Consider the following 25,002-nt stretch of genomic DNA (forward strand, 5'->3'; position numbering starts at 1 on the left):
ACATTCGAAACGTTCCACTTCCATAAACGTTAATGCGTAATGTCTGTGCTAGCACTGTTTTTTTTTTTTTTTTTTTGTAAAAATCAAATCTACGAATTAAATGTCGACAAATATTTTTCAAAACAAAATTGTCCAACAGGAATTACGAAGGATGAGTTGACAAAATTTTGAATTTCATCAAAAAGATGGAATTCATCGTATTTATTATTTCAGTAATGTGATTTAATATCTCTGGAAAATTTCAACAATTTTAGACCCTCAATGTGATGCAACAATCGTTTGTATGAATGAATTTCGAAATTTTTCATAAACGAATTTATGTCTACTTGTTTTTTCACATTTCAACACTGGCTATAAGCAAAATTCATGAATTGCAGTTCAAACCGATTGCCCATTTCATGTATGCACCATATGTAACCCTCCAGTGACTTGTTCCTATTTCCTAAACTCTAAAATTTATCTCCCAGAGGACAGAGATTTTCATCGAATAGGAGGTTATAGCATCCCTGAGTAGCTATTTCGCAAAACAAGACGCCAACTACTATTTAGAGGGATTGAAACGTTTGGAACATTGCCTGAACTAACATAAGTGTATAGACTTGAAAGAAAACTATGTCGACAAATAAAAATGAATTGAAACGAAAAAATTTAATTGTTTCTATATTGAGCTCAAAACTTTTCAATTGAATAACATAAATATGAATAATTTGAACAAACTCAACAAAAGATTGTTAGAAACGAGATCATCTAATTGAAATTGAATATGAAAAATATTACAAAATGATGATAGAAAAAGAAAAAGAAAAATTATCAAGAATATGATCATTCAATAGAAACCGAATATGAAAAATATTAAAAAATAATAAGAGAAGAAGAATTATGAGAAACGAGGATTATCCAACTCTATTTAATAACTTTTGAATCTAAACTAGTCCAATATATTATTTGGATGAGTCAGATGAATTAAACGAAGAGAAGAATATGAAAAAAAAAAGAAAAAAAAAGAAAAAAAAGCGAGTTTATCGACTATTCGATACTTATTTTTATTGAAGAACTTCTCATCCGCTAAGCGTAGAAAATCTCGAGTCTCGATAATATATCAACTACGATGGTGGATGATGATTCACGTTGAACGACAAAAGATATTCCAAGCCATGAAAACCGATCGAAAAAAAGCTAAGATTATAGATATTTTATATAATCCCAAAGGAAAGCGATAAACTACTACGTCTTGCGATTGGAAACGAAAAAATACGAAGATAAAAAATGAAAAAAATAAGTCTCTCTTTACAAAAACGAAGAAAAAAAAAGAATTATTCACCCCATAGAGAAAAGAATTGGAATGATGCTAACAAGCTTCTCGTCGGCTTAAAGTACTTTAACAAAGATATAAAAATCGATACTTTATCGTTTAGGTATTTCCATAAAATACTCAAAAATATTCCTAATACCGGAAGAAGAAGAAGAAGAAAAAAGGAATAAATTTTTACTACACCTGATGGTGAATGAAGATTAAAGAAATTTCAAAATGGGGGAAGATCAAGAAGAAAAAAGAGAAAGAAAAAGAGAGAGAGAGAGAGAGATGAAACAAAAATAGAAACAAAAAAAGAGAATATGGGTGTGCGTGAGTACTGGCGGGAACCACTTTAAGGACTTATTTTTATTGGACACTTTTTTCTGTCTGGGCGCTGAGCCGAGGAGGGGCCCAGAGAGTTAAAAAGGGGATGCATGCGCGAGAGTATACGATCAGCATGAAAGAGTACAAGATAGAAAGAGAAAGAGAAAGAAGAGAACACGTATGCGAACGAACCACATAAGTGTGCTCGTCCTCCTACGGTGTGCGGCCTTTTTGCCGCACGATATGTACACCCGCCATAGTCTTCACCTCCTTCCCCCTCTCCCTCCTACTCCTCCTTCTCCACTTCTTCTTTTTCTTGTTCTTATTCTTCTTCTTCTTCTTCTTCTTCTCCACCCCACTACGTTCGAAGTGGCGTGCGTATGCCATCGACGAAGGGCTGCTGCTGCTACTACTAACAGAACAAACAAAAAAATAACCTTCCCCCCTCACCCCAAAAGAAAGATAGGGGACTCTATTAATAACTGAAGTAGTTCAGTTTCGAAAAAGGGCGACCATTTATCGACACAAATAAAAATATCAACATTCTAAGAAACGTAGGAGAAGAACTTGGAACGATATAATGATGAAGAAACTAAGAAAGGGTGGAAAGTAAAAAAGGATCAGTTTCAACGAAATTTCTTTTATATCAATACTAGGATACTTCAGCCACGCGTTGCTATGGCTTTATTATGAAATGTTGATTTAATATAATTCTAAACTATTTAGTAAATTATAACAACACGTAAACTAACACCACAATTACAATGGAATACATAAAATAATAATACACGAAAAAATATAAAAAGCAAGGTTAGTAATATCATATGAAATCTGAAAAAAACCTGAAATAATTGAATTGTAATGCAGCGCCATCTATTGAAAACTTACAGTACCTAAAGACCTAGATAACCTTTAAATAATAAATTCTTAAATTAGCAATAAAAAATAAAAATAATCGTGATAAAAACTATCCTATGTACTAAGTTGAAAAAGAAACACACAAAATAAAAAAAATTTCATTAAGATTAGTTTAGTAGTTTCAAAGTTCATTGGAAACCAACAATGTGACACTGAATTTTTATATATAAAAATTATAGATTAGATTGAGGATAATGTTTTTCCGTAATTTGTGATAGTTTTCTAGAAAAAAAAAACAATTATTAAAATAATTGAAGAAGAAATTTTGTTTCAATTTTTCATCCAAATATGAAAAAATGTTTGACCCGACCCTAAGCCGCACTGACGAGATTTTGACCAATTTGTATCGAGGTCATGAACGAGATCAATAAAGGTGTAACGTTCAGAAATTGAAAGATGATACTGAAAACACACAGTACAAAACATGATCGAATTAATCTGTCATGAGGAGGGTTGAATAAATGGATCTTTTTAATGACGAGCATATTTCAAGGGGAATAAGTAGTTTGGTTCGTTTAATAAAGGAAAGTGGCTAGAAGATAATAATTTTGTGTCTTTTTGGATTAAAATAGTATGATATTCGTAGAGTACCTTGTTAGTTTTATTGAAAAGCACGGGAACATTTGAATAAATGAAGAAAGGTGCATTACTGAAGGTAAAATACGAAAGAGAGTTGGTCTGACACGTTGAGTGAGAAGTTTCAAACTTCTTCGTAATAACTTTCCTAAGGTCGGACTTCTATTTCGTTACTACTACTCGAGTGACCAACCTCTTCTAACTCTAAAAAAAGAAAGAGAAAGAAAGAAAGTAAGTAAGAGAGTTGGTACAAACGTGGTCTCTGTTTCGTTTTGCTGAGAAGCAAACGCGTGCATGCGTATCGCCGCAAGTTAAGTTGAACAGTTTTCTTGCTTATTTCTTAGTTGCTTGCTTGGTTACTTGGTTACTTGGTTGGTTGTTTGTTAGAATACTCACACAATGCTCGGTCATTGTCTTCCTTCCTATTTTAATACCTTAATGATCCAAGAAGGATAATTCAAAGTAGAAATTATCGCGAATCTAAATGAACTTTCCATTTCGTTTTATGCAAGTATATTACAAGGGAATGTAATTATATATCGTTTAAGGTTTATAATGGAATATCTCGTTTATATCTCTCCTTCTTCTTCCTTCCCTCTTCTTCCTCTTTCTACTTATCCTATAACACCGAGATTGTAGTTGCAACGATGATTGGAAACCGCAAAAGAGGTTTTTATCGTGCAATCTAACGCATTTCTATGTGCAAGTCCAGTGAAATTTAAATCAACTCGTTGCGTGATCGATACGATTTACTGTATAACTTCGATCAATCAAAAAAAGAACTAGAGAGAAAAATAAAAAAGGAAAGTATAATCTAGGCATGACCATAAATTCAAATAATTTGATCAAAATGTAAATTTTGATTAATTAATTTATAAAACTTTCGAGATACTTATAATAGAATACTATTTTGTAGCCTAAACTTTAAATAATATTTTATTTATTATTTAACAAAAAACATTGGAATTTACATTAATTAACATTATATTTAATATATACATAATTGTAGGTAAGTTTAGTGTTAATTTAAAAATACCATAAGTCTTTTTATAAAATTTCTTTCCTACTTTTTGATGCAACCCAATAAAAAATCTTTTCAATATATTACTCCCTTCCCTCTACACAATTATAATTATAATATAAATATTATATTATTATTATTTAAATTAATTTCATATTAATCCAAAAATACCATGTCTTTTTAATAAAATTTCTTTTCCTATTTTAATGCAAGCTAATAAAATATTCCTTAAACGTATGATTGCTAATAGATCAGAATTGAAATAGTTCTTGCTATATATGCATCGTAGGTTAAATTACAATGCGATGAGCATACAATATAGCAAGTAGCCTGTCTCCTCATTTCCGTTTCCGGTTACTGCTAGAAGCACTTCTACTCTCGTGGATTATCTATCCAACTATAAAAAAAAAACTTTTACAAGAAAAAGCTCGATAAATGTAACAAATGTTAAGATAATTCAACAACGATAAGAAACGATGTAAATTTGAACCGATAACGCGCGATTAGATAAAATATTAGATAAAATCTTGTTTTATCTGAACGTATAACAATTCAAAGTATTTTACTTTTTAAATCTTCGAATGAGTCGTAAATTCAATTGAACTAACCGCGTAATTGAAGTTTCAAATGGAACGTATAGATCGTAGAAAGTACAAAAACTCGTTCGATTTAATCCAATTTAATAGTAAATTAACCGTATCGTCATTTATCTTTTTCAAGATACAGTTAAATACTTTCAAGTAGATAAGCAGCTTGCTATTTTTGTATTTCAAAACTAATTTTATTGTCTTTATAGATGTATTTAGAATCTCATAAATATAGGTATATATAAATATATCTTTCTTTCTCTTTCTTGGTACGCTGAACGTCACGTTACGCTCGATTTAAACCGTAAATGAAAGTCCGTTCTCAAATTAGCCGTCCCTATTGCCCAAGTGTCGTTGATCCTCTTGAATCCTTTACCTACTGCAACCTCACATTAAACTATTAACTAAAATAATTTATCTAATAATAAGATGAAAATTATTTAAAAGAAAAATACCAACTTGTTCATACGAAAATTTGGATACCGGCCAATGAACGATATAAATGTATGGTTTATATAATAATTTTATTACGAGTACTATCCACAAAATTGCATCAAAATTTAGTCTCAGGATTGTATTAATAATTTCTTCGTAATCTAAATTATTTTTCGTTTAAATTGATGAACGTGATTATGAATAGACCACATACAACATTTTAATTTTTAAGTGGAGCGTAAATTATTGAAAGACAAAAAAAAGAAATATAAAACTATTTAAACAAAAATGTTCTCACAATTGTGTTAAAAACGTACCGTGTAGAAATGATAGGATCATTTACGAAACGATTACGAGCTTATGTGGAAGGTACATATCGGAAAATACAATTGTACAGGAACGTTTAAACTGCATATACAGAGAGGAATATAGAAGAGACACGGCTCGTTCCGGAAACAAGTAAATCGAGCGTAACCCATACGATCGTTTCATGAAATCTAACGAGCAACTATGAGTATCGTTGAATTAAATGTCGAGGGGATAACATTTTTCTCAAATACAATTTATTAAGCCGATCATATACGTTTTACTCAAATTGTCGATCTTTGTAAGAATATTTTTAAGTCATATCTATCAAAATTGCATTTAAATTGCATCAAAGTTCCATCAAAGTAGCATCTGAGATGTGAGATAATTTTCTTTACAATTAAAATATTTTTCCCTGTACTTTGGTAGACATTAAAATATTTTTCCATGTACTTTGGTAGACATAATTTTTTATTATATCATTTGCAACATGTAAAATATGCAAATAAAATGCATATGGTTGGTATTACAATGTTATTTTACATATTCTTATGTTACGATCTTCGTAAGAATATTTTTTAGTCATATCTATCAAAATTGCATTTAAATTGCATCAAAGTTCCATCAAAGTAGCATCTGAGTTGTGAGATAATTTTCTTTACAATTAAAATACTTTTCCATGTACTTTGATAGACGTAATTTTTTATTATATCATTAACAACATGTGAAATATGCAAATAAAATGCATATGGTTGGTATTACAATGTTATTTTACGTATTCTTATGTTACGACCTTTAAAAACTTTTATAGAAACGATTTAATATTTTTCAGTTCCCTATAGGGAAAAGAACAACGACCCCATGAACCTTAAAGGATGCTAACAACTCTCTTATCAAGAAAAAGATACAGTTCATTTAAAACTGATTGAGACTGGCCCAAGCCGCAAGATCATTCCCTTATTTTTTTCTTCTTGTACTCCTATCTAATCGGGCTATTAACGTCTAATCTATAATTAGCATAGAAGGGAGCTACTACATAATTAGTAGACTTTAATAGGACGGACATGTGAAACGATAGGAACAAACGTGTAATCGGGAATCGTTCAACGTCGTTCTACATCGTTCTACATCGTTCTATATTTTTTCAACTTCCTGTTTAAAGTTCCTTTAATTGCCCTATTCCGAAAGATCATTAACCTTCAAAGAAAAAAAAACAAAAGAACAAACATAATACAAAATAAATTCAATAACAAATGATCCGAAATTTTTTTATAATAATAATTGATCATATTAATACGCACAAAAATAAATATAAATTAAACAGATATGTACGTAAGGAAGATATGACATTAAAGGTCAGTATAAATCGATCATTATCGAAAACCAGTTCATATTTTCCTTTCTTTTAAGTTTAATATTTTCCTGTCTTATAAAATGTATTTTTGACCACAATCATGGGTCATTTGAATTCGCAAAAAAAAAAAAAAATATAAAATAAAAATTAAGCACAAAAATATACGAGGACATACATGCAAAGAAAAAATGGTGTGGTGAAAGTTAATTGACCACTAAAATAAATCGATCATTTTTAAGCAAATTTTAATATTCTTCCGACACAAATAATTTCCTTATCTTATAAAACGTCTTTTTAAATAAAATGATGGGTCATCTGAATTCGCAAAAAAATTATAAGTTAAACGCGAGGATACACGAAGACAGGCATGCAACGAAAAGATGGATGGTTAATGTAAATCTGAATAAAGAATTTTAAATCCAGTTTTAATATTTATCTGGAACAAATAATTTCTTATCTTATAAAACGTCTCTTTAAATAAAATCATTTGAATTTACAAAAAAATACAAATTAAAAACGAGAGAACATACGAAAACATATATTTAAAGAAACAAATATCGTAATAAATGGAAATCTAAATAAATAATATTAAATTTAGTCTTAATATTCTTCTAGGACAAATAATTTCCTTATATTATAAAACGTCTTTTTAAATAAAATGGTGGGTCATCTAAAATCGACAAAAAAAGAACCAATATGAAAATATACAAAAATATTTATTTAAATAAAAATATAACTTCAAAAAGATCGTGATAAAATTAAATCTAAATAAATAATATTAAATTTAGTCTTAATATTCTTTCAGGACAAATAATTTCCTTATATTATAAAACGTCTTTTTAAATAAAATGGTGGGTCATCTGAAATCGAAAAAAAACCAATATAAAAATATACAAAAATATTTATTTAAATAAAAATATAACTTCAAAAAGATCGTGATAAAATTAAATCTAAATAAATAATTTTAAATTCAGTATTAATATTTTTTTAGGACAAGTAATTCCCTTATCTTATAAAACGTCTTTTTAAATAAAATGATGAGTCATCTGAAATCGAAAAAAAAATACAAATTAAATACGAAAATATATAAAAACATATATTTAAATAAAAATATAACTTCAAAGAGATCGTGATAAATTTAAATTTAAATAAATAATTTTAAATCCACTTTTAATATTCTTCCAGGATAAATAATTTTCTTATATTATAAAACGTCTTGTTAGATGATGAGTCATCTGAAATCGACAAAAAAATAATAAATTAAAAGGAGGAATATATGAAAAAAATATCTTAAAAAGAAAAAGAAAAGAAAATGATGATAAATATAAATCTAAATAAACAATTTAAAAATCCAGTCTTAATATTCTTCTAGAACAAATAATTTCAAACGAAATCAATTGAATGGTTAGAATGGTTAGTATCATAATTATGATGACACAATTAGTTTGGGTATACTACGAGGAGTCAACGACCACACCTGTGGCGTCGTTTAGGAATAACGCGTGACCGTTCTCAGTTCCGAGTTGGATGCTGTTATTGGAAAGTATTATACACTATTTTCCATGCTCTCTTCTCTCCTTTCTTTTTCGTTTAGGCAGGAGAATGAAATAAAAAAAAAAGGAAAGAGAAAGAGAAAGAGAGAGATCGACGTGTTCGCATTCACGAAGAACGAATCGATTCTCGTCCCCTCGAACGTTTTCCGGATCGTTAGGCAGCGTGTCAGAGCCGGCCGAGCACCGGTTCGTTTTTTCGTACTTTCCTTCTTTCCTACAATATATAACCAACCAACCAACCAACCAACCAGGCAACCTAACTTCCAAGTAGAACCATCACCATCTCACATCGTTCAACCGGCGCCGTGTCGTGCCACTACTGCAGTGCCGTGTCGATCGGAAATGAAAACGAGAAGGAAACCTCTAACAGAATTCACTTCTTCTTTTTTCTATTTATTCTCATTCTATTCAACAACAGCGATAAATGGACTCGATAAAGGAAAAGACATCGTGAAAGAAAGAAAGAAATGGAAACAAATCCGACAACAAAAATTCTGTTACACGAAGGAAATAAACGTATGATTCGTTTCAAATAAAAAAAAAAAAAAAAAAAAAAAGGAAAAAAGACATCCTTTAAGCTGATCTCTTGTAAATCAAGTTTGAATTCTTTTTTTTGCTTCCATTAAAATATTTATTAAAAGAAAATCATGAAAGATTCTCGGAAGTTCAAGTAAGTTCATTCGAGTAAAAGGATTAAAATATCGGAACATGTGGATAAATCGGCTTTAGATGAAAACGTAATGTAAACGTGCACGAGGAATGACGTTCGAGAACTACGAGAGATATTGGAAAGTGTGTGACGTTTCTCGAGATCAGGAAAGACACGCGATAGGAAACGACTTCCTCTGACATTGAACGGGGATGACATCAGACTTGGAACGAGTCACCGATTCAACGACACCAGGCGTATCATTCGTTCGCATATACGATTATTATTAAAACAAAATATTTTTATTGAACAAAATTAAAGGAAATGAAAAGATGTTGGTAAAAAGAAAAATCCCTTTTCAGGGCACAAGATTTCATTAAAAAGAAGGAACCTATAAAAGTAACAAAAAAATCTTTACAGGACTTACCAGAAGGGAGGATATTACTTCTTGTACACACTTCTTTCTCAGCTTATCCTAGACGAGGTAACAGGGCAAGGCAGCTCTCAGAGTCTTCTTCAACACTGATCCTGTGGGGGATGTCCTCGAATCCTCTGAAGACTAACGAGAGATAAAGAAGACCTTAGTAAAAGTGATAACAGCCAGGAAATACACTACTATTCGTGTGAAATCGTTAACTCGCGCACGAGATACCCGATAAGGAACAAACCGAACTAACTAACGTGTGCTCTGCGTTAAAAGCCGGTCGCGCACTTTGGCGCAAAACGCGCCACGATCGCCTTCAACGTTCGCATAAGAGAGACAGAGAAAGAAAGAAAGAAAGAGAAAGAGAGAGCGCGCGCGCGCGTGTTCGCGATCTCTTCGAGAGTACAACCTTTACGCACCGGCGGCGGGAGGGAGGAAGGGTGGGAGATTGGTAGAAAATAAAAGGGTAGATGGGAAAGAAAAAATAGGGTGTAGGCTGATTATGAGGACAACGATGATAAAAGGAAAGGAATCGCGCAAGGAACGCGCTTAAGGAGAAAGAAGATGCGAACGACTGAGAAGACTGAGAGGGAACGTGGTTATTGAAGGAGGTGGAAGGAGGAGGAGGAGGGGGAAGGAGGTGGAAAAGGGTAAAGGAGGGGGAGAGGAGAGAGAAAGAGAAAAATAGACACGTTAGTTGAAATGAGAGATACTGACGGGCAAACGAAGATAGACTAACTGTCGGAAAAAGATAGATAGAAAGATAGATAGTTAAAAAGAGAGAAAAAGAGATAGAGAGAGAGAAATCCGGCGCACCGCGCGCACGCACGCACGCACTCGTGCCCGGCCAGGACGTTAGCTCGAGTGGTGCGCGATACGACGATATCGATACGGGCCTCGCGCCGCCATGCACTAAACTTCCAGACGTTTTACTCGCCCGTATTCCTGCGCATGCCCCCCTTCGAACCATGCGCGCGCATCGTTCTATACCACCACTGCCACCCTCTCCCTACGCGCGCTGCTATATGAATGCTATCTAGCGGAGATTCTTTCAAACTAGCTGCTACTTCATTTATTGACTATAGGTTTGATCATTTCGGTCACTTCCTTATCGACTGAAAGGTTTTTTCTCTGATGGTAAATGATATTGATCGTCGACATTACAGTCAATATTTTATCGACAAAGAAACACATCTACATTACCGTTAGATAAAAAAAATTAAATTAATTATAAGGTTTAAATTTTTTAACTCTTTGCACTCGAGAGCTCCGCTACGGAGACAATAAAAAAGAAATAAAAACTGAAAAAAATTCAATTCAGTCTACAACATATCAATTATGATTTTTCTTTTAATTACACATATGTCATTTATTTATAATACGTGAATATGATTTTTTTCTATTGTAATTGCTTTGTTAGTTGTTCGTAATACATGAAATGAAAAATATAACTTCGAGTGCAAAGGGTTAATAAAATTATACTTTATCTATATACGATGTATAATAAAATAAATTTCGATTATACTTTCAGAACAGATATAAATATATTATCATTTTTATGTTTTATATGCATTCTTATACAGCACGTATATAAACAGTGAGAGATCTAACAAATCTAAAATATATGTATACATATACATTTACATCTAAAATAATAATAAAAGCTTTATATATGATTTAGTATTTTGTTAAAATCGGATGATAAAAATGTTAATAAAATAGGACCCTACAATAAAGCAAAGATAAAAAGATGACACATCCATATGATGAACAAATGATAAATGTATACGAAAATAAAAAAATTATGATAGTGTAATGATTTTTTTTGCTGCTTTTATAATTTCTATTCTACAACTAGATCGTAATGATCAATTTCTTGAAAAGTTTCATTAATACTTTGTACCCACTCCTCTAATCTTTTCACTTCAGGACCCTTTAATTTTCCATACTTTTTCTTTTTTCTTTTCTTTTCTTTATCATTATTATCATTTTCTTCCTCTTCAGAACTCTCATTTTCTTGGAAGTTAAATCTGACGTTGCGTTTTCTTTTGTATGAACGCCTTGGAGGCTAAACAAAGTTTAAATAAATTTATTGTAATTTCTGAAGCACAACATTAAATATAAATAAAAATATTGTAACGATAATACATACCTCTGAAAAATGAGTAGGAAGATCGGCAAATAACGGTACATTTAACGAATTATCATCCTGTATCTCTTTCGATTCTTTCAAAATATCAAATGTATCAGAAAAATTTACTATGTCTATGAATTTGTTTTTTGTCTCTGACAAAGATTTTTCTGCTGTCATATTTTCCTTATCAATTTCTTTTTTATCTTTTTTATCGTTTTCATCAGAATCTACTTTTTCTGACACGATATTCTTTTTTATTTCTCTTGGTAATATTCTTATAGGAAGTTCTGATGGTCTTTTTATTTCTTCTACATTTGTATTAGTTTTCAATTCTTTTTTTTCTTCCACATTTATTTTCAAAATTTTCTTATCTTTTATATTTTCATTCTCCGAGTCAGGATGAATCGGCGATATATCCAAAATTGTATCGCTAACGTCATTAAATCCAAAAGCATTGTCCAATTCCATGTATTGTGCATTGGTCGCTTTTATAGGCTTAAAAGGTTTACCATAGATAGGCGTTGATTGTGCATCATCAAAAATACCATGAATCGTACTTATCTTAGTACTCTCTGGTACTTCCAGTAGATTTAAAAAACCATTTAAATTTGTTTGTTGCAATGGTTTGTGATTGGGCGATTTGAAGCTTTGTAAACCAGATGGTCCAGGTTGTGGTTCAAAAATGTCTTTATTTTCTTTTTGATTTTTGTCTGAGGAATGTAACGTAGAATCGGTGCGATTCAATTTCAGTGTGTTGTCCAATTGCAATTGGATATTGGAATTCTCTTTATCCTCTATACAACTTTTCTTGCGTTTAGGAGAGAAATTAATATCAGTAGTTTTTCTTAATCTCTTTTTCAAAAAATTCTTCGATTTGGAAGGAGATTTGGAAGGAGATTTTGAAGGAGATTTAGGTGCAGCGTTCTCCTTATCTTCTTTTGTATCATTTAACACAGGAGTATTCATCAATGTAATACCAATTGTATTCTGCAAATTTTTATTTGAAAGTCTTAATTCTTTATTACTTTCCACTTCTTCATGTTCGTTAACAGCATTCTCGTTACTTACTGGTACAGAATTATCTAAATTTGTAATTTCTCTTCCAAACTTTCTCACGACTTGTCCAACTTTTCTGTTAGAATAATTAGATTTTTCAAACGTTTTCTGGATATTTACATCTTCGCTAATCGTTTCCGATAACTTGTTGTTCTTATTGCTCTCCAAGCATTTAATAGCTTGATCTTTCGTACCTCTTTTTATTTTACTTTCCAATATTTGCAACATCTTAGGCTGCGGCGTACTTTGGAATAGACTCTTCATTTGAGAAAATGTGTTCACTGGTGACAATCTCCAAGGACTACCAGCATCAAAATTGGCTGTCAACCTTTTAATTGGTGACAAAGATTTGCTGATTAACGAATCGTTTATCGTACTTTCAGAGAACGATTTAGCCTTGTTACCAAAAATATTCGTTTTTCTGAATGGTGCAAATGTCTTTTGTTGTGATTTTAATGGTGTAGTCTTAATCATGTGTGATATATCTGTGTTATTTATATTTTCGACAGAAATTATTTTAGGTCCCAATAATTTAGTATGTGGTGCCTTTTCATTATCTTCAGAAACACTTTGCATCAATGGTACTTCATTCACTTCTAAATGTTGAAAGTTATTAGATTCAGCTTTCAAGTTATTGGTTTCAATCGATGGCATTAATTTATTTTGTTTAACATCATCGTCGGATTTCTTTACAATATTGGTTGATGGTAATGCATGTGTTTTATCAGTATTGACTTTAATTTTTTTAGTGTTAGTTAATGTTACTGGATCGTTAGGTATATTTTCTAAAACCACTCGCACTTCTTTCAACTTGTTCTGTACAACGGATTTAGTTTTCTTGGTTTTCTTTTGTACTGCTCTTTTAATGATACGTTTCTTTCTTTTACCCATTAATTTTTCTTTAGAGTCGTTTTCATCAAATTTAAAATCATATATATCACTTACATTTCTTAAACTTTCATTGAGTTTTATGGATTTATACACAGGCAACTTCGATTTACTGCTCGCTGTTGGATCATTTTCTTGTTGAGACGATATACTTGTTTTTTGTACAACAGAATCTTCGCAATAATTCCTACAATCTTTTCTCGGACGAAGTCGTTTGGATAAAGCTTCTTGATTCAAAAAAGATTCTTTCAAAGACATTTGTCGTAAGCCCGTTGACTTTTCTACTTCAGAAATATTCGCTTTTCTTTTACTACTTAAAACTACACGCTTCGTAGTCCTATTTTTAAGACTATTCTTTCTTTTTGTTTTTAACATGCTCTCATTTTCTTTCTCTTCTTTAACATTATTTTTATTATTAGAATCAGATTTTGCAGGTTTTGATTTCAAAGTTTTGGTCATTGCCCTGGTTACTGTCTTGGTCATTACCTTTTTTATTTTCTGTTTTGGGGTCAGCCTTCTTCGCAGATTTGCCATTGCCAGCTACTTTATTAGTTATCTTACCAGATCTTAATTTTCTTCCACTTGCATTCATTACTGTTGATAATTCTGGAGCAAATAAATATCTTCTATCTTTTCTATTCGTAGAACTGTAAATTAAAAAAATATTTTACACATGAATTCATTAATAACATCATAAATTTTAATCGACTTACACAAAATACGCAGTTTATATATTCTTTTGTAAGGTTAAGTACAATTCACTTGGCAAAAAAATCATAAACTTTAAAAAAAAAAAAGGATATAAAATAAAAATCTAAAAAAAATTGTTATCCTGATATCTCACAATTTAAATTATTCAAAATAATTTATCGCTTTCACTGTTTACAATGTATTTTTTCTGCATAACTTTGATTTCAAAACGAAATACGCAATATGTCATGAAAGGTATGATGTCATGGGGGAGGAGGGGAAGGAAAATATTTAAAATACCACGAACTTACTTCAAACACTTTCCAAAAATTCTGCTATGTGATTGGGTAAAAATCATTTTACTATGATAACGATATATCACTGATACGAGAAACAATATTCTCTATTGTTAAACACAAATCCTTTATCATAAAATGGCGTCACTGTGCACTCAAAGTTAATGGCGCATGCGCGAATATGTAAACGCGGACATCGACGCTTTTTTAAAAATACCCTACTGCAATCTACTACGACACAGATTTTCATTTCAAATTGAAGTAACGATAAAATATAATACATTCTATGATAAATGTAGCATAAAAAATCTATTAATAAAAAAATGATGAATAAAAAAATGACATAAATGTATACAACATTAATTTTCATTCATTTCCACAACTATATCTTTAAATAATAATACTTAAGAATTTGGTTTAAATAGCATAGATACAATGTCTGATTAAGAATAATACAATCGTTCTTTTCAATGATTTCCTATGTATTATTATTATCGACAATATTTTACATAAAATATATATATAATATATTACAATATTAATATTAATAAATAACGAACTTAGTAATAGCAATTTTTTAATGTTTTAATATCTTGGTAATCAATGTAAAGGCTATTTATGACATATTTAAGTATCACGTCCTAGTTTCTTTTCTTTCTCTTCTTTTTCTTCTTATTCTTTTTTGTCTTTTTTTTCTTTTTATATAGAAATTGAGAAAATGTAATAAATATGTCAGGGGACAAAGTTGAGCAATCTAATATCGTCTCTTGACAAATTTATCACATATATTAACAGTTAAAACTGGTTTGGATTTAAAGTAATTGACTTATAATTAGTATGCAGACCATGTCTAAAATAATTGAAGCAAAGAAAAATATGCACTCTCTTTCACTTAGCATTTAAAAAATAAAAATACATGTTTATGTGTATATATGAACATTTGTGTTATATACATCATAATTCGAAATACTTTTTTTCACTAACAGTTTAAGAAGAATGCATTATTTTTCTTTCTTTCTCGATTAAATTGAACCATAGCCACTGTTTTCCTCGCTTAAGTATTTTCTGCCCTAACTGACATGAATATTTATGAATAGAATAATTATTCTATATTGGAATAGGGATAACAGTGTTATTCGAGTGTAAAAGTAATATATTTGCATGGAAAATTATCTATCTGTCTTTTGCTCATTATTTTCTTTTTCTTCTTTTTAAATATTCTAATATACAAACACGTTGCAAAGGCAGCAACATGCAATATCGTAAATACAGAATCATACGATAATACTTTAAAGAGTTTAAGCTCTTAGGTATTATCTTAGGTAAAGATTTGCAATGGGTATGTCTTTAACAAAATTTACCACACGCATGCAAATACACCATGTGTTAAAACTTCATCCAATTTGTAATGTAGACTAGAACAGGGGGTAAAACCAAATATTAACAAATATCTCTCATGTTCTATTTCACATACTAAAATTTTGTAACTGAAATGTGTGGCCTATTTAAAAGAAAATTAAACGTATATTTTCCTAAAACTAATCGACGATTGTCCGATCAAACAAACAAGATAATAAAAATTAGAATAATAATAGAACAAATTTGAAATACTTTGATGGATAACTATATAACAACCATAGTTAATAATCACAAACAATCATATATCTTGGAATGTCAAGTGCATTGTTGTGTGCCAATATAAGTAGTAAATTACCAAGCATCAGTTATATCATTTATGACATAACATCTTCAATGATACCAACATGGAAGAGCCAAGATGGATCAGAGGTTGGTCTGAACACAGGTTTGAAAGGTAGCAGAAGTATTTGTTTTCTTGTTTTTTGATTATACTGATTGTTTAGAGTATCTATTAAAAATTTATTTTCCATTCTGTTCGTGTTACCTTATCAAACTCGTATTCAGACCGACGTTACTCAGCCAGGCATTTTCCGATTTATCATGGCACCCAAGTCTTGAACTATTTGCTTTTGCTCACGATTATACAATAAAGTTCTAGCACTTAAAAATGATAAATCTGGCAATTGGTTCAAAACTTTGATAGTCTCTGCATGCACGGACATTGGTCTACCAAACCTGTCGACGGTTACATGTTCCGCATTTTGCAAATGTTCTCTTCTTGATAATGACGATTTTCTATAATACGAATCTTGACTTTTTGTAGCACTGCTACTTACTAGGAACGATTTATTATTTACTGATGGAGCATTTTTTAATACTTTTTGTTGATAATTTTTTCCTTTACCACTACCACCACCTCCTCCTACTCCTCCTATTCCTCCTGCTGCTCCTCCTCCTCCACTTACATCGTGTTCTTCTTTCAATTTCCAATCGATCGTGTGTGGACCTGGTAGAGGTTCGATCATTTTCCCTGTTTGCATTTGTTGTTTCTGAGATTTTATGCTATCGTTCAATCCACTATTGAAAGGATTCAATGTACTTTTATTTGATATTTTTATGGATTGTAAATTGCTGTTCTCAGTGATTACGGTTGGATCTGATGAATCTGTTCGATAATAAAAATAAATGTTTCTTATAAAATTATTAATAATAATTAAATAAATACAGTATCATTTATTGGGATGTATGTAAAATTTTTTTTATGGATAGCATATATAAAAAATACATTTACTATAGTGTGCAAGGATAAAGGATAATGCTAGCGCTACCACTTACAATAATATATGGAGTCCCGTGTATAAGCAGCTGTTTGATGATAGGATTCGGAATATGTGGAACAGTGGGGTGTTAGTAGAGGGTCAAACGGACACAATAAATCCAATGGTAGAAGAGCTGATAACCCACCACCTGTATTATTGTTTGTGATATTTAAGAGGATGTATTATATACATTTAAATATGCGTGCATAGCTTAGAAAAAAGTATTCGTATATAAAAAGCCAAAGCAACCTTTTTGTTTTTTAGTATTTCAAACTTTCTTCATTTTTTTTCTTTATGCATCATAGTAATTTTCTTAAAAACACAATTTATACTTACTAGCATCTAAAGGATTTACAAGACCAGAACTATTCCAATCAAATTGGGCAGCAGGTACTTCCTGATATGATTTAGTAAACATTAATTGTGCTTTAATGAATTTATAGTTAATTATATCTTTTAATTACACTTACATCCGAAGTAGACACTCCTTGCATTTTATTTGCAGTTGATGGTGGAGAATCGACGGATGCCTTTATTGGTTCCAATGGTGTAAAGCCGAGATTAGCTGCGAACCTTGGAACACTAGAATTCCACCTTGGTCCAAATAACTATAAATGAGAAAAGATTTATCGTTTATTTAAAGTTATGTATATAATACTGAAAGAAAGAAGTATACTTACAATGTTACGCGAATCAATGCCGAGTGCATTTAAAAGCACATTATTACTAGTACTATTAGACCATTGATAAGTTAAAGCATTAGTTTCTTCTACATTTTTCAAGCACTGCCAGATTTTATCTGTTTTTGTAATTAAAGGTTTTAAATCGGTTTCTGGAAGCGTAGGCATCACGCTAAACATATTTGTTACTATATCTTCTATCTTGTTTGCAGCCTGGAAATAATCACATGATTACTACATGACGATGATATGAGCAAGTTAAATAACATGCAGAATTAACAAACATGCGACAAATGTGCTAATATTCTGGTATGACGTACTATAACTATAGAGATGTTTCATTGATTTATTCTAAACTCACATTCTTATTTTCTATCCGACACATAGATTCTCTCAAACTAAACTGTTGTGTTTCTACTGTACTGTTTGAAGATTCAAAATTATTAAATTCTCCAAAGTCATCATCAATTTCAGGTACTTTGGGATCAACTACGTTAGATGTCCATTCATCTCCCACGCTTGAAAAATTCGTAAAATCTCCAAAATCATCATCTGCGATTTCTGGTTTAGAAAGTATTGTAAAGGTATCGCTCTTTTTATTTGTTGGCATTTGATTTTCTCTTAATGTTTCTTGATAATCAGAAAAATCATCATTTTCGAAATTGTTTATACAAGTTCTACTGTTATAAGTGGCACGTTCCAAATCCGAATGATTTTTTAAATCACTACATTCTGCCTGTATAATATGATTAGAAAATGTTTTATTCGTTGGCAGTGATACGTTTACAAAAGATGAGAGATTTTGTCGAAAATCTGTTTCACTCGACAACTTGGATAAGTTATCCTCAATTTGTACTGTATTAGATAAATTATCAGATATGATATTTAAATTGCGCTCGGACATTGACGCTCTATCAAAATCTTGAGCAGATTTGAAATCTGTAAAATTAGGATCTTCTTTATCGAACGAATTATTATCTATCAAAGCAGATTGTATGAAAGTATCTCCATTATCTAAATTTGTATCTACAGCAAATGTATTTTCATTGATTGCAATACTATTTTTATTATTAACTATCTCACTTGTAACATTTTCAATTACTTCCAGCGTATCAAATGCATTTGATTCAAGATTTGTATTATCTCTCCAAGATAGATTAGGCGAGGTACCAATATCGTTATTTACAAATTTACAATCTAGATTTGATTTATTTCTTATAGTTTTATCAATACCCAAAGCAGAACTGAAAGAGGTATATACAATATCGTTACTTAACGTTTCACTTTTATCAAACGTATCTTCAATTTCTTTGAGATCCTCCTCAACAGTTAAATCACAGTCCGATTGAGGAAGAACGTCTACACTTTTTACATCCTGGTCTTGAAAGGGAAGAGAATCGGATAATGTTTTACTATTTTGCGTAGATTCACACTTATCTGTTGTAACATTGACGATTTTATTACTTTCATTCTTTTTCATTCTTTCATCTGTCGATTTGCAGTCTAAGTGAGTATCATTGTCTGTATTAATAATTGTATCATCATATGAATTGCTTACAATTTCATATTGCAGATCAAAACAATTAGCTTGCGAAACGGACAATTCTTTATGCAATATTTGATTATTATCAAAACTACTCCAGTCTGCTGAATCTTTAAATTGTTCGTAATTATAAAAATCATTGTCTAGATGTTGTAATCCATCAGATGTATTTATGGGGTCATCTAAATCTAGGCTTAAAGGTTCTACATCGTCATTAACTTCCAAATTATTTAATGAACCTTCATGCTCGCTCACAGTCTTCACGCTATTTTCTAAGCTACTATTATTGCTACTGACTATGCTCTTATTAATTAAATTAACTTCATCTAAGATGACCTGAGTACAAAGATCGTAAGTATCATTATTGTTTTCTGTAGCTTTTAAATCATTCTCACTACATAGATTTAAATTATCATTTTTAATGATACTATTATCGTCATCGTGAAAATTATTTTTTTTAATACTACTATTATCTGAATGATCGTGTAATTCTATGTTGCTCACAATATCTTCCGCCTTCTCAACAATTAATATGTCATCTGGAATATTACATTTAAGTATGTTACAATCATTTTTCAAGCACATGTTATTAGATTCTGGAGAATAATTAACTCCGTTAACTTTAGGAGATACATTTTCAGACATTATTGGCGTTTGAATGGGAGTGATAATTTTATGTGGTGAATCTGATGTAATCGATAAACCTGTAAAACAATAAAAATGATTATAATTCATAAATTTTAATATACAATATTAAATTAAAGTATGCGATTGAAACTATAATAAATCATATAACAATTAACCCTTTGAGTATTCAATACTCGTGATCAAAACACTTTATAAGGATAGGATATTTATTCACTAATGCGAGCTCTGTTGATTGGTTATACTAGGAGTAAGTAAATTATCATTGTCATTCTTCCAAATAAGATAATAGGAGAAAGTTATGACCGAGTATAATTTTGGTATGGTAAGCCACTAAACAATTAAATGACATTGAATTCTTTGCATTCATATCGATAAACGTATATATGCGTTCATAACACTCAAAAGGTTAAAAATAATAATCTAACCATACCATCGATTCCACCAGCTGTAAAATCCCCAAATTCATCTTCATCTGAATCTCCAAAATTATCAAGTGGTGGAGGCGTAGAACTGACTAAAGGTGGAAAAGCCATCTTTCAAACCTACCTTAAAATACAAAATTAATTTAATTAATATAATACTTATAAGTGTCACACTAATCTTGTATATTTTACATCCTACAAAATTATTATTGTATGATTAAAATACATTCCCTCTCTATTCCTATATATTATATAATACGTGTAACAAAAAATTCTTGTAATATAAATATTTTCTATAGTAATTACTCAAAGAATGTAGTACAATTGTGCAAAATATTGAATGTTTTTCTTGTAGTATTTCAACATGGTAGATACATTGAGCGCATTTATAGGTTACATCTGGTTTACATTTAATAAGAAAATATTTTGTTAAAATATAATAGAAGAAATATTTGCCTAATTATTTGTAGTAAAACAATTAGTAGGCTTTTATTTATATATGTATTGTCTATAGGGAAAAATCCTTGACAGATGTACATACTTACACACACGTAAGTGTCTCGTATATAAGCTCCACAAAATGAGGAGCACCTTATTACAATTTTATCTAATACTATTCATTTTTTTAAATGACTTTGTAAAATCACCTATTTTCTAACACAATTGATACTGTCACAGCCAAATGCTAAATATCGACGATCGTCCTTAAGACTATTAAATACGTGACAGTGATAAAATCATGAGACATTAGGAATATCACCTGTTCTCCGCACTCTCGCAACGCAATTGCCATCTGCGCACCTACCATTTGTAAAAAGCGCTATTTTCAAAATTACATTTTTTATCATATCAATGTTATTCTTATAATAATAGAATATTTTAAACGTATTATTATTTTATACTAATTAATTGAAAATAAACATCGACATTACTAAAAATAATAATATTAATTATTAATTTAAATAATTCAAAAGATTATAAATTTATTTATTTTCTAAATTTAAATCTCACTGTTTATTAAAAATATCGTCAAACTATAAATCAGTAAAATAATTAATTATTAATAGAGAAAACATTTACATTTTTATTGTCCCTCTTGTTTGGTATTGTGTTGAGTACGTCGATGTTTTCTCATATCGCCCTTTTGTCGAAAACATCGACCGCACACGTCACAAGCGTGAGGTTTTTCTCCTGTGTGAATTTTAATGTGATTGTTTAAAGCTTCCGTTCTGGTAAATGCTTTCTCGCAATAATGACATTTATACCGACGATCTCCTCTGTGTATCAATCTGTGTTGATAAAATACAGATCCTGTTAAGAAAGCTTTATTGCAAACATCGCATTTGAAGGGTCTCTCTCTTGTATGTTTTTTTCTTGTATGATCTGCTAGATCAGGTTTTATAGTAAATCTCTGATCACAGTATTCGCAAGCATAAGGTTTCACTCCCATATGAAATCTTTTATGGGTCCACATATGACTGGATTGAGTATAACTTTTACCACAAATGTTACACACATATGGTCTTAAACCACTATGTCTTCTTTTATGAGCATTAAGAGAATTTGCAGTAGGTAATAAACTACCGCATATATCGCAAGGAAATTTCGAGCATTGATCTCGTCCATGGTTTTGTATATTTTCCTTCTGATCAAATACAGATCCACAAAGTTCGCAGACATATTTCATGTTCCCAGTTTCAGAAATACGAGGCATGTATTGATGTCTTTTCTGTTTATGTTTGTAAAGAAGAGATAATTCTTTCATATCTTTATTGCATATGTCGCATAGGAACACTGTCAAAACTTTAAACATACGTGAATGTTCTTTCCAATGTAAAACTACTTCTGCAAAAGATTTGTAAATCGTCTTACATATGTTGCAATTATAAGGTTTTTCCACAACGTGTTGATTTTGATGATTCTTTAAATTTTCTATATCAGTAAAATACATGTTGCAAAATTCGCAATGATAGATCTTTGATATTAATAATTCTTCTATTAGTATCATTTTATCGTCATGTATTTTATAATGATTATCTGCATCATCACAACAGTTAAAAGCTGCTCCACAACGAACGCATTTCCATATAGTTTGATTATTTTCAATAATGATACCATGTGCAGCTGTGTGTTTATTTAGTCTTGACTTTTGTGTGAAGCTTTTAGAACATTGAGAACATCTATATGGTTTCTCTGGTAAATGCGTTACCACATGCCGTTTTAAAGTATATCCATCTGAAAATCCTTTATTACAAACTTCGCACACATGAGGTCTATTCTTACCATCAACGCACACATGCATCCTAAGTTCCTCTTGGTTTTCAAATAATTTTCCACATTGCAAACATGAAACGGTCACATCCTTGCAATGATACCGTTTATAATGATAATATAATTTTAATTCTTTTCCAAAAGTAATTTTACAAATTTCGCAATACAAAGCTTTAGCACCTTTGTGGAACTGCATGTGGAAATTTAAACGTTCTTCAAAAGTAAACGTAGCATTGCATAAATAACATTTATATGGTTTGGAAGTGTTTTGTATATTTGGCTTGCATTTATGGTCATCCAAAGTTTCTTTTGTGTGATACAAATTCATGCATGCACCGCACTTCAAGTACTTCTGCTTACTTCCTAAACATTGCAACATAATTAATCGATTTCCTTCTTCATAATCAGCTTTGAAATCATGAAATATTTTCTCCTCGTCACTGCTTTCCAAAACAATATCGCTATCGTATAACTCCATATCTTTTGGATTCTGTATTGCATCTTGACAAGTGTTCATATTTCCTTCTATACAAAGCGGACAAGATTTAATATTGTTAAATACATTATCCGTTTGTAATTCAGTAATGTTAAAAGATTGTTTCTCTTTGAGAATCCCTAATAAAGTTTCTTCCGCTTTTATACACTGAATATCAAATTCATTGCACCAGTTTATTTTCTCAACACAAACGATACAAAGCTGTTTAGGTAGAGGATCCGTCTTCCTTATCTGAAATGCATTATTACAAATTATTAGATTACTATAAAACATAAAAAACAATAAATCAAAATTGTTATAATCATTTTAGTTGATAGTACCTTAATACTCAAGCAAGTATTCATTTTATGAGCTAATTTCATAGACTCTCCTAATTCAGAATATATATATACAGGATTTACAGTTTCTCCTGCACATAGTCGACAAAGAGAAAATGCATCATTTCTCATTAGTGCATTTCCTGGTTCTATTTCTAAGATTTCATTAGATGAAAGAGGCTCCTCTTGGGACCAAACCATGGAACCATCTAAATCATCAATATTGTCTTCCCGATCACTCAGGGTACTCACAGATTCTGATTTTAGCATTTTCGTATTACTGTAGCGTATATTAATGCATAATATATATTATTATATTTATTAATAAGAATATATTTCCTCTTTAAATAAATAATTACATTTAATTCATCGTATTAAATTATGAATTGTACAAAGTTTTAATATAGTAATAAAAAAAAAACAAGTCATCTTTTAATATTAGAACAATGTACAAGGAATATTTTCAAGATATAAAAGTTGATTAATTAAAAATTTAATTAGAGATTGTCAATTAATAATACTTAATTTAAATATTAATCATTAAAAGATATTATTTGGAAAAATTCAATTGATTTAATTTTAATTATATTGAACAATAAAAGGTAAATGAAATGGTCAAGTAAGAATAAGAGTAGATTACCTTTTCCTTGAAAAGAAGATAAATATTCAAATATTCTTTCATGGCAAACTCAATATCCTTGAATTTCAAAGCTTTTTGTAATAGCTTTTTTATCCTTGCGACTAAACTCGTAAATAAATTGTCTTGGTAACGAGAAACAAATAAATGTCTACTTATTTTTCCAAGTTACAAAAATGGAGGAAATTAACGTGATGAAATAAATAATAATTAAATAAGAATTATTAACGTATAAATAATATTTAATTAATTAATACATTAAACATATAAAAAAAAACTTACGTTTATTAATCTAAACATATCTCAATATATAATTATAATTATCAATAATAAAATTTAAAAAAGCCGTTTGATAATTTTAAATTTAAACTGATTTTTCTGTTGATCTAAAGCTTTCTCTGATTGGCTGTTTGGTCCTACAAACAGATAGTATTTTATAAATCTCTTAAATATAGTAAAATTAATTATTTACAAGTATATAAAATTTCTTAGAATTACAAACAATACATAAATAATTTCTAATATTATATATCCAATATTTAATATCAAAATATATTATTATTTAAGTAATATTAATACTTATTAATAAATTTTATTCCTAACTTCAATTTGTTTGTTTTTTCAGCACATCATGGCTGTGATCTTTAAGTGATAACAAAAAATACAACTAGCCTTGCATTTTAATTAACAAAATAAAAAATAAATTATTTAGAATAAATAATAAATCCTAATAACAAATAAAGATTTATATGAATTATTTTAAATAAATTTAATATAATTAAAATAAATAAACTAAAATAAAATA

The 25,002-nt window shown here is 30.0% G+C and overlaps 4 protein-coding genes across 5 annotated transcripts in view; all 4 read right to left on the minus strand.

Annotated features, from left to right (window-relative positions):
- LOC107065045 (uncharacterized) overlaps positions 1–10,510 on the minus strand; it is a 137,014-nt gene extending 126,504 nt beyond the window's left edge. The window contains exons 1-2 of one of the 2 annotated variants that reach the window (XM_089169843.1): positions 9,699–10,510; positions 9,445–9,576 (exon numbers count right to left, since the gene is read on the minus strand). The gene's annotated coding sequence lies outside the window, so the exon portion shown is untranslated. Of the gene's footprint in view, positions 1–9,444; positions 9,577–9,694 lie in introns of both variants that reach the window. The other variant, XM_089169842.1, reaches the window with a different exon arrangement.
- A 267-nt stretch (positions 10,511–10,777) lies between these two features.
- On the minus strand, positions 10,778–14,825 carry LOC107065018 (uncharacterized). The gene is made up of 4 exons (XM_089169849.1): positions 14,521–14,825; positions 14,064–14,166; positions 11,594–14,017; positions 10,778–11,509 (listed from the first exon to the last, which is right to left on the minus strand). Exons 1-4 carry the CDS (start codon positions 14,565–14,567, stop codon positions 11,285–11,287), a joined length of 2,799 nt encoding a protein of 932 aa, XP_089025975.1. The 5' UTR covers positions 14,568–14,825; the 3' UTR covers positions 10,778–11,284.
- Positions 14,826–14,966: 141 nt separating this feature from the next.
- On the minus strand, positions 14,967–20,600 carry Afti (aftiphilin). The gene is made up of 7 exons (XM_015318290.2): positions 20,485–20,600; positions 18,225–20,110; positions 17,864–18,076; positions 17,654–17,791; positions 17,520–17,580; positions 17,200–17,331; positions 14,967–17,029 (listed from the first exon to the last, which is right to left on the minus strand). The coding sequence occupies exons 1-7, from the start codon at positions 20,585–20,587 to the stop codon at positions 16,440–16,442; spliced, it is 3,123 nt and encodes a 1,040-aa protein (XP_015173776.2). The 5' UTR covers positions 20,588–20,600; the 3' UTR covers positions 14,967–16,439.
- A 960-nt stretch (positions 20,601–21,560) lies between these two features.
- Positions 21,561–24,809, minus strand: LOC107065020 (uncharacterized). Its single transcript, XM_089169845.1, has 3 exons — positions 24,201–24,809; positions 23,564–23,840; positions 21,561–23,474 (listed from the first exon to the last, which is right to left on the minus strand). The coding sequence occupies exons 2-3, from the start codon at positions 23,828–23,830 to the stop codon at positions 21,561–21,563; spliced, it is 2,181 nt and encodes a 726-aa protein (XP_089025971.1). The 5' UTR covers positions 23,831–23,840; positions 24,201–24,809.
- Positions 24,810–25,002: the final 193 nt, after the last annotated feature.

Source organism: Polistes dominula, unplaced genomic scaffold, assembly GCF_049000335.1.
Source record: "Polistes dominula isolate Pdom_NZ unplaced genomic scaffold, Pdom_raw_medaka contig_49, whole genome shotgun sequence".
Taxonomy (NCBI): Eukaryota; Metazoa; Arthropoda; class Insecta; order Hymenoptera; family Vespidae; genus Polistes; species Polistes dominula.